Raw genomic sequence first — 14,070 nt, 5'->3', positions numbered from 1 at the left:
ACTGCATTCCAGTGCAGAGCTCATGAAACAGGAGGAGACTTTCAGCTGTGTAAGATAAGCACTTTAAAACTTCAGGAGAGTTGCTAAAATACAGAGAGTGTGCCCACAATAGACATCCCCTGGCAGGAGGATCATGTGTTCAAACAAGAGAGGTCCAGGACTTCACAGTAACATCCAAGAAGCAGAATGAGAAATTGGAAGAGCAGTCATTTATAACAGGGAAGTTCTTTTTAAACAAACACCTTGCTGTCATTAAAGATTTTCATAAAAACAATTAATAAATGTTTTTGGCCACCTAAACAGCTGCTCAGTTTTTCTAAAAAGTCTCTTTAAAAGCTTAGCATTTTGCTTGTATAATAAATATTGTCCACAGACTTCAGGGTGGTAAAAAAGGTATTGGCTGTTGTACAAGATTCACAGAGAAGTCTTTGAAGGTTGTGAAAATGTTCAGTTAAAAGATTGTTATGACCCCCTCTGGTCTGTGATGGGTTAGAATCCATTCTGTTTCTCTGAAAGCTTATTTTCCAGCTCTAGGACCTGTGGGCCAAATTTGCCCTAGAGCCAAACTGATAGCCACAGGTCTGGACTGCCATAAACTCACCTCCCAAATTGCTCATAATAAAGTTGTTGAGTTTTTATAAATGCAGCTATCTTTTTCACTGAACACATTTTTAGCAAATAAAGGAACAGTTCTCACTGTGCAAGTTATTTTCAGCACAGGTCTGGATTTCTACAGCTGTAGCCAACTGTTCTCTGGACATATTAATTCTAGTGAAGCAGCCCTCCCACAGCCAACAATGTTTTGACATTAAGTTTGTATGACAGACAAGAAACAGCATCTCTTAACTCCAATACTAAACCTTACAAATTCAAAAGTTCTCCAAGGACATAAGCCAAGAGAGATGTGATAATCCAAGTGAGATCCTTGCTTTGCAAGTCTTGTTACAACAGGGAGAGGCACTGTGCATTTGCTTATGGAGTGCTTGCTGCCTAACTTTTTCATGAAAGAAAACCTCCCAGAAAGCCACAGTGAAAGTTTTTCTGATGTGAAAACTTAAGGAATGAGCTACTAGGAGAGATAGAAAATAGGCAGAATTATGGATTGAACACTAAAAGGAATTTAACTTTTAAGGAAAGGAACTTTTAAGGAATGTAACTGCCTTGGAGAGTCAGAAACAGAAGCTAACAAGTGTTGGAACATGAGCTATGCAAAATCTGTTTATTATTTCACTTCCATCATCAGGGCAAAAGACAGAGGTATTAAAAAAAAAAGAAAAAAGTGGGGGGGGGAAGGAAAAAGAAAAAGAAAATACCCACTGAGGTAAGAAACCCAAAACTGGACTTGGGTCCTGGAGGATCTAAACAAGCCTTTTTTTGCATATCTCCAACTGCCATTCAAAGGACAGCCAAAAACAAATTCTTTGTTTTCAAACAACACTCAACAACATAGCTGAGAAAACTTGCATACCTCATATAGAACATATGGTATTAGATCAGTGAACCTTGGTCAAGGAGAAGAGGAATTTCACACAGCAGAGCCCTTCAATGCAGTACCATGTCTGATTTCAATACAAACATCAACTACCTTCTAGATCAGAAGAAACACACTCCAAGGTTTTCAGAAACATCATCCTTGAAATAGCTTGAAAATACCTGGACTGGAACAAAGATTCAAAAGAATCCAATGTTTCTGCCTTACTGAGCAGAAATTCATATTCCCAAAAAAACTTAAGTGGTGACTGCACTATGGTGGACACAGCCCATGGGAGATTGCAGAGCCAAGCAAACAGCCCTTCAGTAGAGCTGGTACAGCATCCACACTGCTGCTTGGATAGCTAGAAATGTAGGCAACAGTTTTCTACAAGAGGCCTTCATAAACATAAAGGAGACAGAGGCCACACAGATACCAGAGACTGGACCTCTGTTAAGTTTCATCATGATTCCTGTAACCTTGTCCTGGTGCATACCACAGTTAGTGCTGGTGGCAAAGGAGGCAGCAGCAGCCCCTTGGCTGCTTTGGGGAATGGTTACTTGGGTGGGATCACACATCACCTTTCCTCTCATGGGAACCGAAGATTTCAGGGTGCTCATGAAAAAGACACAGCTGGCACAGGGTCTCACTCAGAGCAGGCAGTTGTTGATGTGGTGATACAGGGTAAACACCTTTGGAAGGAGCTGCCATATGAAGGATATTTGTTAGAGACAGGCACAGGCAGACTAGAAGGAGGAAGCATGCCCAGAGGCTGACTGAGCAGTAGGGAATGGATACACAGCAAGAGCACAGGGAAAATGCAGAGGTGCTGCCCAGCCACCACTCCAGAGCACAATGAAGAGCACTGCTCAGCAAGCAGCTTGTCTCTCAGTGGGACATTATGGAAAATGCCAGGGCAGGCAGGAAGGAAGGCAAACAGGTGAACTATACAAGGAAATTAGGTCAGTCCAGCTCCAGGGACATTGTAGAATAAAGGAATTTATTTTCTTTTTAGTGACTCCATGCTGAAGTTATGATCACACAAATATTTCTATACATAAAAGCTCATATGAAAAAAAAAATTACATTAGTAGCTTACACCTTCTTTCTCAGTAACTTAGGTCATTGTCAGAGGGGCAGGGGGAGAGGGAAGAATGAACTTGGCATGAGACATGAATGAGAACCTAAAGAGACCTGCATAGAAAAAGTCTGAGAATCAAGACTCTGCAGCTATGTTCTCTGTAGCTACGGACAAATAAGAGCTCATATATATATATATATATATATATATATATATATATATATATATATATATAGATATGAGTGTGGGGTGTGGGGCTTTGGGTTTTCTGGGGTTTTTTGTTTGTTTTGTTTTTAAAGGAAAGAACAAAACACTATTCCTGAAAGTAGTTTAGCTTTCCCTCTGGAGGCCACTTCCAAAATCAGCTCCTGCTGCCTGTCTTTCAGTCCTCATCCCACTCATTTATACAGAAACTACACAGCACAATGTGCCTGGTGTGTCTATATCCCAAGGTTCTTGTTCTTTCTTTGTAACCATAGCCAAAACCTATGGTTTTTATTTAACTCCCCCTGAGAACTTCTTCAGTTTTCCATGCTAAGCCCTTCTGCAGTCTGCATTAGAGGAGTATGTCTGGAGTACACCGAAAGAAAAAGAAGAGGAAAATCTAATTTTGCCTCTCTGTCCAGTATCTTTTCCTCTGATCTCTTAATAGATACTAGCAAATCTCCAGTGCACATTGGGAATTCTCCTACTGACTTCAAGCATCTTTCAATACATCAGTGGAAATTTAGCTACACCTTCCTTAAGCTCTTTCTTTCAAACAACTCGTGTGGATTGCCATATGGACACAAAGTGTGCCTGGGACTCCACAGCAGCAGGGGCTGTGGAGCCACCCATGCCTAGGAAATGGGCCCCAGCTGGCCTGAAGAATGCCAGCTCAGGGGCCCAGCACCAGTGGGTAGATGCCATACTTTTTTGGTAAAGGAGGACAGAAGCTGCAGGCATATCCCAGTCTGTAGAAGACTGTGAGTAAAGTAATCCCTTTGCTTTACTTTATAAGGGAAAACAACTTCTGAGATGTGTGTGGAGACCTTCCTGCCTTCATCCAATTGGCTGTTTAGGAATGAAGCTCTGCTAAATATGTCTCTGGCTTCTTTTTATTTGGGGATTCCTTTCATCTTCGTAACATTAGCAGAATCTCTAAATGTTTTGGTTTGTCTGGCTTCAAGCCCTCTCCTCTATCTCATTGATAGGCTTTACACATCCCCACCCCCTATTTTGAGAAAGACAGGAATAAATAAGCTTTAGGGAGCAGAAAGTCACTCTAACAACCTGATTCACTGCAGCTGTCACACAGCAAGCATCTGTAAAGTGTCAGATTAACCATAAACTGTCGGACCCATAGATTAGTTTTCTCTGTGATTTTCAGGCTCCTGCACTGGTCTCTCTCTAACAACTAAGAAAAAATTGCTCTAATCATTTTCAAATACAGCAGTTTTCAACCTACAAAGTTTGGAAAATAGTTTTTTCCGTGCTCTTCAAGAGCTAGAGAAGACAGTGTTTGCCATCTGGCCTCTTAAGTAGGCTGATAAAGGATATTAATTCACAACCTTCCTTCATCTTCTTAACAAGGTATCTTCCTCTATGGTAATGTGGCAAAATTATCCTTCATTTAAAATCAAAGGAATATGTTCAAAGTAAAAATGAGATAATGTCTCCCCCATCACCCCTCTTAGATAAATAAACAGCACATAAGCACAAGTCCTGCTGGGTCAGGCTGATACTCGTACAGCTCAGTATCCTGTGTCTGAGATTTCCTGATAGCAGATACTTGGAAAGAAATAGGATGTAGGAACAAAATTACCACTGTAGGTGTCCCTTCTCCTTCCTTATGTACAGCAGAAAGATTTCTTGAGACAGGAGTATGTACCCACTTCCTCATACATAATAGACACAGATATATTTCATATTTTTGAATGCCCTTCATTATTTTTTTTTTATTTTATTTTTGGTAGAAATAAGCTCTACATTTTGTCTGCAAGGCACCTCTCATAGCTCACACTCCAACTGGTGTAGACATGTGTGATGTTACAAGGAAAACAATAAACATACCAGAAAGATAGTCAAAGAGCTGCAAATCCAGCACAGGCCATGGATAAGCCCTCGGGCCACTGGCCAGAGCAGAGCTCTGACCATGGTGCAAACCATCAGCAGCACCTCAGTAGCTTGGTCACAGCTCATACTGACATATCTGTCCAAAATTACACTGCAGGTAAGGCCTCACAATACGCTACACTGGAACATCTCTCAAGAGCCAGATTCCCCAGCATGATTAGAACCTCTGCAGCAACAAGCTATCCAAGCTTGTCAAAATGTAAGTGACCTCTTCCCACCACATCACTGTGGAAAACAAGTGCTGTACTTCTGAGGGAAGTCAGACCTACAGAGCTCGCCGTGTGGGACAAGGAGAGCACAGGGGTCCTTCCTCCACAAAACTTCCCAGCTCCAAAACCAGCACATTCCCAGACTGACAGCAACAAGGACGCCAGTTCCACCCACATTTTTGCAAGTGGTTGTCCTGTTATTATCTCACCAAGAGCAAGATTTCAAGGGGAGCTTGCACATTATAAGAAATCAGATGGTTCCCATGAGAGAAACTTGCTGGAAGTGAGTCTCATGGAGCTATTACTTACAGATTAAACCTTTGGGCTCTGGTAGGTAATATCATAGCTCAACTCCTGCATGAGCCAATATGCCTGGCTCTCCAGCAAACCATGAGGAAAAAGACCTCTACAAGGTAATTTCTTTCACTAGCAAATTTAATAATTTGCTGTAGTGCCAGGGTTTCATTTTTTGGATCTAGATGACAGCAAATTGTGGAGTCACTTTCACCACAAATGTCACCAAGCCAGTACCTTCCACTCCCTAAGGCCAAGCCATCCCTTTCTCCTAGCACTGGGTTTAGAGCACCCAGAGGCTGTGTCACTGCTGGGCAGGACAAGATGTGGTCACACTGCAACTTCCTTGTCTTCTGTATGAGTCACTCAGCACAACCTACAAACAGCTGAGAGCACAGCTGAACTTGTTTTATCTTTTAAACCTACACAAGAACCACTAAACAACAGTGAAGGAATGAGCTTTACGTGGCAGTAAACCAAAGAATGTACAAAATATACAAGGGGAAATCTAGCACCTTTGTGACTAAAGCAAACATATACTTTTAGAAATACCTTTGGATAAAAAGAAAACCTACTTTTGGAACTGGCATGCCATTATATGAAGGTGTATGCTGTTATATGCAAAAGTAAAAAATACTGTGGCAAATGCAAACATATTTAATACATGTACATTTTCTGTACCAGAAAAAAAGAAGTCTGAAGTCAATTTGAAATGTTGCAATTTGAATTGGGACATTTTTGATTTCAACTCCACTGCAAGAGGATGTTAAAAGAGCCATCAATAAAGCTGGGCATGGACATTGCAGCAGGCATGAATAGTCTGCATCCACACAGGTGTTACAAATAGGCAAAAGTGCCTCCAGAAAAATCAGCACTTACTTTCATTAGCCTTTAAAAATGCTTGAGGGGTTTTCCCCAGGAAGAAAGGCAGTTTAACAAAAATTTCAAGCATGTAATGACAAGAAGTAGCTAATTACAAACATGACAGATGAACACATCACTCTAAGTCAACCTATCACAGCTGCCAATACAGAATTCAAGTAATAAAAAAAGGAGATAATATTATAAACATTGATAATAAGACTGTATAAAAATGATTTATTGTAAATTTATTTTGAGGAGTATAATAAACATAGCTGTAAAAGCCCACTAAACTGCTTTATATTCTAAAACATTAAAAAAATGCCACAACTCCAGATCCAACATATGCAGAGTAGCACGAGAACAGAAGCTGGATCCTTACAGCACAACAGTGCAGGGAAATCACTGCTGAGTGGGTGGAATGCTGTGGGACCCACCACTGGCTATACACCTTAATGCCTTTATCAGTGATCTGGACAATAACAAGTTACAGAAAATGTCACAGATGAAATGTGCCCGAGCGTGTATGTATTTCTGTAACCTGTTACAACTTATATTACAGATCTAAGATAAAACAGAGTCCTCTCTAACAGAATCCTCTTTATAAGAGGAAGCCTTGAGAAGGCTCTTTGCATGTGTGACCCATGCAGAAGGATTCCCATGTCCCCAGGGCACTTTTGCAGACTGTCATTTTGGTTGATGAAAACACACCCAGGAACGTGGTGCCTAAGTCACTGCAGTGTGCAGAAAGGACAGGACTTCACTAGTGCTCTCCTGTGCCCCACGTGCAGTGCCAACCTGCACTCATCCTGGCTGCTCTCTGGCCCTGGAAGATCCTCCTGTTACAAAGTGTGGGCCCCAGGAGACAGACAGCTGGTGATGGTTGGTCATTGAGCACACAGCTGTGTCTGTGCTCTAGCACATTCAGTTATAAACTGCCCCAAACGATGCTAAAGCCTCACAAGAAAACTAAAACAGGCAGGCTTTTGGTTCTTGCTTTCCAGATGCATCTTAGTTACGTAAGGTTGTTTCTTCTTCCTCTTAGAGGCAGCCATAAGAACTATGGAAAAGTACAGATAACATGTTATTTTTGTTCAATAATTTGATTGGTTTTCTGAAAGTGTAAAAGCATTTTCCAATCAAACTTAGGGTTTTCTTTCTTCTTCCACTAAATGTGTTTTACATCCCAGCTTTATCTGCTTCCTCAAATTTCCCTTTCAGGCTGAAGAATAAAATTTTGTTCCTTTCCTTTATGACTGTAAGGAAGACTTAGATACATAATTCTGAAATAAACATTACTATCCTCCTGAAACATGAAAAAACTCAAAATTCTCTAAAGCTTTTCCTCATTCCAGCCCATTTCAGGACTGGATGGGATGAAAACTGTCAGGACTCACGTCTAACCTGCCAGTGGGAGATTTCTGCAAACTCAACTTCTTTTTCTACCATGTTGTCAGTCCTGTAAATACTTCCCGAGTTTCCCTTTCTTTCAGTTCCTTGCTAGCAACGTATTGAAGGCATACTAACTCCTTTCACTGCTGCAAAACACTGCTGTACAAGGATCCTGAAAATGCCTGGATAGTTTCCACATCAGGATACCAGAACTATGTACAACCCTTCCAGCTTCCTAATTAGAGCCTGTTACTTACTGCATTGTATTTAGCTGTCTCTGGGAATTCGTTTATGAGGTCAAATGCTCAGACCTCTTCAATATAATATAAATCATTTCCCTGCACACTGATTACTCTGCACTGCACAGCATGAGCACATTGTTTAATACAAGGAGAAAAAGATGCAATTAGCAGATCTTCAGCACAAACATGTCCCCCTTTCCGAATCTCATTTAAATAAAACAGTGTTGCTATAGTGTTTTATTGCATTAGAAACTGAACACCACTCACCCTGCAAATGGCCAGGCCTTCTCAGGAAAAGGGGCTGGAAGCAACAGGGGACAAGCACACTTGAGAAAAAAAGGCTAACATCTGTGTTTTTTAACTCTGCATACAATACAAGCTACTGTTCATGAAGGCTAAACCTTCCCTATCACCTTGCTTTTAATAACTTACAGTTATCCTTTTGTAACTTGTTTTTGTCAGATCCTGTTTTTCAGGTGGCCCCCTGAAAAGAGAACATGGGTTTGTATCAGGTGACTCAGGAATAGTGGGGCAGTAGCTGCAGAGGCAAGGAAAAATCTCCATGTACCAACAGCCTTTCACTGCACCAAGCTGTGACACTCCAGGCTCTGCCATGTGCCCAGTGCAGGGCAGACCACACTGCCTCTCAGGGAGCTGATGGAGAAGGGCTTGGTGGCCAGCCCTGCCTCCCAGAGACAGGGAAATCCCCAGATATTGGCATAACATATTTTTACATACACTTTATGCATAGCTAGTGAAATCTTAGCTTCAATCAAGGCAATATCACAATTAACACTGATCTCAAAAAAAAAACCAAAAACCAAAAAACCCAAAAACATAGCTCTGAAGTGAATAAATGAAAGATGAGAATTCAGTCCAAAACCTTTAATTCCAGAAGGTAAGACTTACAGCATGTGAGTTCCTCTTCATTTTTCATATGAAACTGAGGTATTGCTCTCCTCTCAGCTGGCTGCCTCCAGGCAGGGAGGTTTCTGAGTATCCCCAAGCTGGGAGAAACCTATGGGAATATGGGAAACCTGTGGCTTTAAGAGCCATGACCTGCACTACCACTAGACTCTGCTGCCAATCCCAGGCAGCCAGAAATGCATGTTCTGCTGTCCATCCCTCTGCAGTCCCTCATCCAGTCTCCCATTCCTGCATCTGAGCTGGCTGACAGCAGGAGGGGCAGCTACTGTGCAGTGTGGAAAGGATGCCTCTTTCAAAATACTGGCTTTTAAGAAGTATTTGAGAAATTATTCAGCTGAAAAATAACACTCATGTCTTATCTGGGAATTTAACAGACTGCTTCAGACAATAACATCACTGCATTCCTCCTTGTTATGACCACCCTTAGAGATGCACAGCTATCCGAGCGCATCATTTAATTGCTGATGAGACCCAAAACAATCCACTGCATTTTGACAGAAATATTAATCAGTCTGTACTACATATTCAATTCATTTGCTATAGCTCATAAAACCTTACTATGCAGTGGGCTGTGCAGCTGAATAGAGAAGATATGACTCACTCCTGTAGCTGCAGCAGCTACCCAGGCCTCTCTTCTGTTGGTGCAAATGTGTGGTAGAAGTGGGGGAGTAGGTGAAAGTAGGGAACAGTGATCATTCCCTGACCTCCAAACTTTGCTCCTACCATAACAGCCCCCCTCTACCAGGATTTAGCTGTTGAACATCTACCTGCAGGACAAGTCCTGCTTACAAGCACACAGCTGTGCTCAGGAGACAAATGCTCATAGTAAGATCACTGCATCCTGTTCTGGCTCTGAAGAACGTTTGATGTCACGGCGGATGCCAAACTGCATCTGAGATGTTAGTGGGAGGGATCAGACTTTTCACATCACTGATGTGTCTTCCCCACCCCCAAAGAATTTCAAAGGTTAAGTGATATCAAAAGAAACCAAAACAAGAGCATTTGGAGTCTCAGCCACACGGCACTACTTTTATCTAAGCCTGCTAGTCTCACTTCAGATGATACCCCAAAAGAGAAGCATGACAGAGCAAAGCAAAACAGTGGAACTGAATTCCAAAGATGTAATATTTATTACAATATCAGAATATACAGCATGCTAAGACACTTTAAAATGTTTTCTTTAGCTTCTCCTCCTCACTACCACATTTAATAAAATTTGTCTCCTTTAAAATTATAATGAAAACTTCTTTGAAGGATGGATCTTCGAGCATCACTTACTCAACATGGAAAATGAAACCATCTGGTGCACCTGTTAAGGCCATCTTCAGATTAAAGGTCAAAAGCAGAACTGAAGATCTCCTTTTATTCATATTTACCTTTTAATTCCAGACATTTCTCACAGATCCTTTGTCTTTCATCCTCAGCACAAGGACTCACCTTGGATTTATCTCACAAATGCAAAAAACCCACAAATTAAATCAGCAGTGCTCTGTCCAGGCAGAACCTGAAAGGAAAAGGTTTGAACACTTTCTCACTTATCTCTGAAGAACAGCTAGTATCCCTAGCCCATTATCTCAAAAGCTTTTACAGCTGATCTGTTACACAGTTAGCACTTGCTGTACACCAAGCTTTGAAAGTATAAAGCATAATCTTAGTAATAGCATCTTCAAAAAACAACAGAGACAAATTTGCTTGAAAAAAAGAGAAAAGATCACCAGCCAGCCTCTGAAGCAAAGCTGCCTGCTGCAAGATCTGGATGGATACAGAGTTCTGCAAAACAATTAAAACAAATGCATTTACAATCTATCAAGTCACAAAGTCAAATTTTATGGCAGCCAATGTAATGTGCAAAATATTTGGTAAATAATGCAGCGTTGAAAATCTCAGCACTCCCTTGTACAGTGCACACACAGAGGACTGGGACAGGATGGTCCCATGTCTAAAATAAAGTCAATAATCAACCCAAGACAGAAACACATCTACATTTATGGTAAGGTTATAGTGATTGGCCGTAGGAGCCACCAGGCATCCAGCCAATATGCTTTTCCAGTCTAAGGAAATGCTCAGTTTGTTTGAAAAATGTTGGGGTTTTTGTTTTGTTTTGTTTTTCCCTGCTGTGAAGAATGCATTGACGTAATCAAATTGGGTCTGTTGAACAAAAGCATCAATCCAGGGTTGTGTCAGGAAGTTGAATTATGAGAAAAAGGACACAAGTCTCTTTCAATTTTATTTCAGAACGACAGGGTCTATGCCAAGTTCTCCTTTATCACCTTCTCCAGAGGAGAACTGCTAGAGGGGACAAGTGACTTGCTATGAGTTTCAGTTTCCACTCTGTTCTGTTCTAGCCTGCTTTTTTGTTTCCATTCTGTTTTCTTGCTAGTGTGGGGTGTTTTTCAGATAAACAGTAGCATTTATGGCACCACAGGTGGGCATATCAGATCACTGTTGCTTCTAAAAGAAATACACTTGCATGCCAGAACACTCTGATCTGTGATTTGATGCATCAACAGGCAGCACCCTTATGAAAAAACCCCACAAGGTCTTCATAAAGCTCTCTGGTCACACCCTACTTTCCCCCTCATATCAGTTTCTCCACATGCAGAACATGGTGTTAGGGCAAACAAAGCGCTTTGCTGCCACATCATCTGACAAAGAACCTTTCAGTACTCCACAAACCCAGGTGATTGTAAGTAGTACACAGTGGTTTACGAAAACAGGGGGAAGGACAACCTTCAGCTGTGAGAATCTGGCCATACCACACTGCAAAAAACAGACAATAGTTACAGTGGCTACAGATCTTCTCTGGTCCACCAGACCATAATGCAAAACACAGAGCAAGGTCACAGTTCTAATGACTCACAGAAGATCTGGAAAACAATACAACCATCATAAAACTCTACTGAGTAGGTCCAGTAGGTCCAGTAGGTATAGCTGATTACTTCAAGACTGATGCCACTCTGATCATTTCCCAATGGTGTTAGCTGATGCTTGTGACAAGAGTCACGTCATTGAAGAGGTTTGAATCACAGATGGAGATGCAATCGAGCTGCATGAGTAATGGATCATTCACTCTAGTACTTGAACAAAAAGTCAAAATTAGATTGGTTGTTCTTGGACATACACAAGGGAGGGGAGAGGCAAAACAGAAAAGCAAAAGGAAACAAAAGACAGAAATTGAAACAAACAAACCAAAAAACAAACCAACAATGGTCTTCTAATGCATACTTTAGGTCAAAGGAGAATTTAATTTTGATGGAACTACTTTGGTTAAGTTTCACTGCACATTTAATCTAATTTCCCAATCTTAGTACAAAAGAACTGCTGAAGATTACCAATATACCAAAACAAATCTAAAACAAATATTAAAAAAAAAATTAAAATCTCTAATAATTTACAAGAGAAAAATGTAGTAGAAAGCAAGTCAGATCTTATGCTTCCTTCCCCATTATTTTCCTTCTGGAATATAAATACAGATTCAATATTCTGAGGTGAGACCAATGCAAAGCACTGGGCTGTGGGCCCTGAATTATGTTTTATTGCACCTTGACAAATTTTTCTTCACCTGGAGAGATTAGCTAAGTTAACCTTCTCAGAAATTTAGCAATCCATAATGTCATAATACACCAACAGAGTCAGCTTCTTTAGGTGCAAGCAACTTTCTAGAGAGGGAAGAAAAGGTTTCATGCCATTTAAGGTGTGAATAATGATTCCAACTCAGAAGCACTGAATGCAAGAATACTGTGACCATGTGTATCCAAAATTATTTCTTGTGTGGTTTTGCACAGAACAGAATTTCCTATGACCAGTGTACATGTGTAGATATAGGACAGCAATGACAAGGGGAAAAATGAAACTAAACACACACATACAAATCAAATCATCACAGTAAAAAAATATTAAAATAAATAAATAAATACATAAAAATCCCTTTAATTCCAGAATCTTACATTTTTAAAGGTGGAAATGCAAAGGAGCTCAAAAGTGTGTGTTAACTGTTCCTCGAGTTCCATCCTGCCCCAGTCTGATCCCTGTTTCCACATCAGGAGAGGCACAAGGCCATCTGCTGGCAGAGATACACCGCAGAGCCTGCACTGTTTAGCAGGCCCCTGCTGACACCTGAATTTAGCTTTAGATAAAGGGGGTGAGAAAAGAGTCAATGCTGCCACTTCTATCAGCCAAAAAGAAGCTGCTGCAACACAAAGAACGGAGCAAAGATGAAAACACCGGCCTTACAGTCCTCACTGATACCAACTCAGAATGGTCAAACAACAAAAAGTCCTCCAAACACATTTCTCTTTCTTCATTATATATATAAAACCCCACACAACTACAGTTATTAACTACATAAGATATGGCTTCAAGTCACGTGCAAACACTGGTGTTTTGACATGAATCTGGTGGCTTCTCAAATGTCTCTCAAAGCTCTCTAAGACAAAAACACTTCACTGCAAAGCAGCTACATGCACACATAGTCATCCACACCCGGGGGGGCAGGGAGGAGTTCAAACCACATGCACCTAATAGACTCGAGCAATATCAGATAAACAGTGCAAGAGGCACCCCGAGGTGTCACTGGACCCCGAGCAATGCCTGCTGAGGGCCCAGTCACACAAGGTTTTGCTTTTAGGACAAAACACAGTCCCCCTCGAGTGATGGATTTGGAAACAATTCTAACAAGCTTTCTGCTGCAGCAATGATCCAGATCCGGATTGCTTGCAGGCCCTACCCCACCCCTACCCGCAAGCAAATTTCCGCTAAAATTAGCAGCCTCACAGACACACTGATTTGGGTTTGTCCAGTAGGAGCTAGAGACGTGTAACCCAGGCACTGCACCAGGAGAGATGCCCCTCGTCCTTTATAGTCCATACTGCCACTGGGAAGGGATTGTTCAAGGGTATTCCAAAGGCAGCATCTCTAAAAATGTGTCAGCAGTACATTTTGGTTTATCCGGAAGTGGTTAAAAAGCCTGAAGTATTTAAAAGAGTAGCTACTTTTTGTTGACGTTATGTATTGCAGCTAAGAGCCATACCAGCAGAAAAGCTGAAGGGTTTTTGAAAATCTGAGTCATAAACCACTGAAAAATTGTGTTTAAAATGAAAATACCAGGTCGATTGCAACCACGGTCCTCCCAGGGCAGTGGAATCATGTCAAAACCTGAAAGATCAAAACAGATATCGGTAACTAACGCCATCACGTCGTTTCTAATTCTACAGAGGCCAGACTACGAGCACTTCAAACCACTGAAAGCTTGTAGGAAAAACACAAGAAGTGACTGGAAACAGGTAGAAAATAGAAGTCACGGGTTTGAGCAACCCTTTCAACAAGACAGCAAAGGGCAGTACTGCCTGCTGCAGTGAGCTGAGCCTGCTCTGAGTGCCCGTTCCATTCTACCCATACAGGACTGCCTGCCCCAGGCCTATGCTGGGCAGTACAACAAAAGCGGATCTTCTGCCCTCGGTGGGGAGGCAATTGCTCCGC

At 41.4% G+C, this 14,070-nt stretch overlaps 1 protein-coding gene across 3 annotated transcripts in view; it reads right to left on the bottom strand.

Moving 5' to 3' along the window:
- Window positions 1-7,435: 7,435 nt before the first annotated feature.
- LOC111931166 (uncharacterized) overlaps window positions 7,436-14,070 on the bottom strand; it is a 77,358-nt gene continuing 70,723 nt past the window's right edge. The window contains exons 2-7 of one of the 3 annotated variants that reach the window (XM_086900950.1): window positions 13,696-13,746; window positions 9,969-10,096; window positions 8,575-8,683; window positions 8,098-8,149; window positions 7,933-7,966; window positions 7,436-7,499 (exon numbers count right to left, since the gene is read on the bottom strand). In XM_086900950.1, coding sequence (XP_086757076.1) covers window positions 10,071-10,096; window positions 13,696-13,746 — 77 coding nt within the window. In that variant the 3' untranslated portion in view covers window positions 7,436-7,499; window positions 7,933-7,966; window positions 8,098-8,149; window positions 8,575-8,683; window positions 9,969-10,070. Of the gene's footprint in view, window positions 7,500-7,932; window positions 7,967-8,097; window positions 8,150-8,574; window positions 8,684-9,703; window positions 11,670-12,539; window positions 12,719-12,894; window positions 13,747-14,070 lie in introns of those variants that run through there. The other 2 variants (XR_015290182.1, XR_015290183.1) reach the window with 2 other exon arrangements.

Source organism: Cyanistes caeruleus, chromosome 8 (genome assembly GCF_971803275.1).
Source record: "Cyanistes caeruleus chromosome 8, bCyaCae1.hap1.1, whole genome shotgun sequence".
NCBI lineage: Eukaryota > Metazoa > Chordata > Aves > Passeriformes > Paridae > Cyanistes > Cyanistes caeruleus.
The sequence above is the reverse complement of the archived record's forward strand: the minus strand, read 5'-3'. Positions and strand labels throughout refer to the sequence as shown.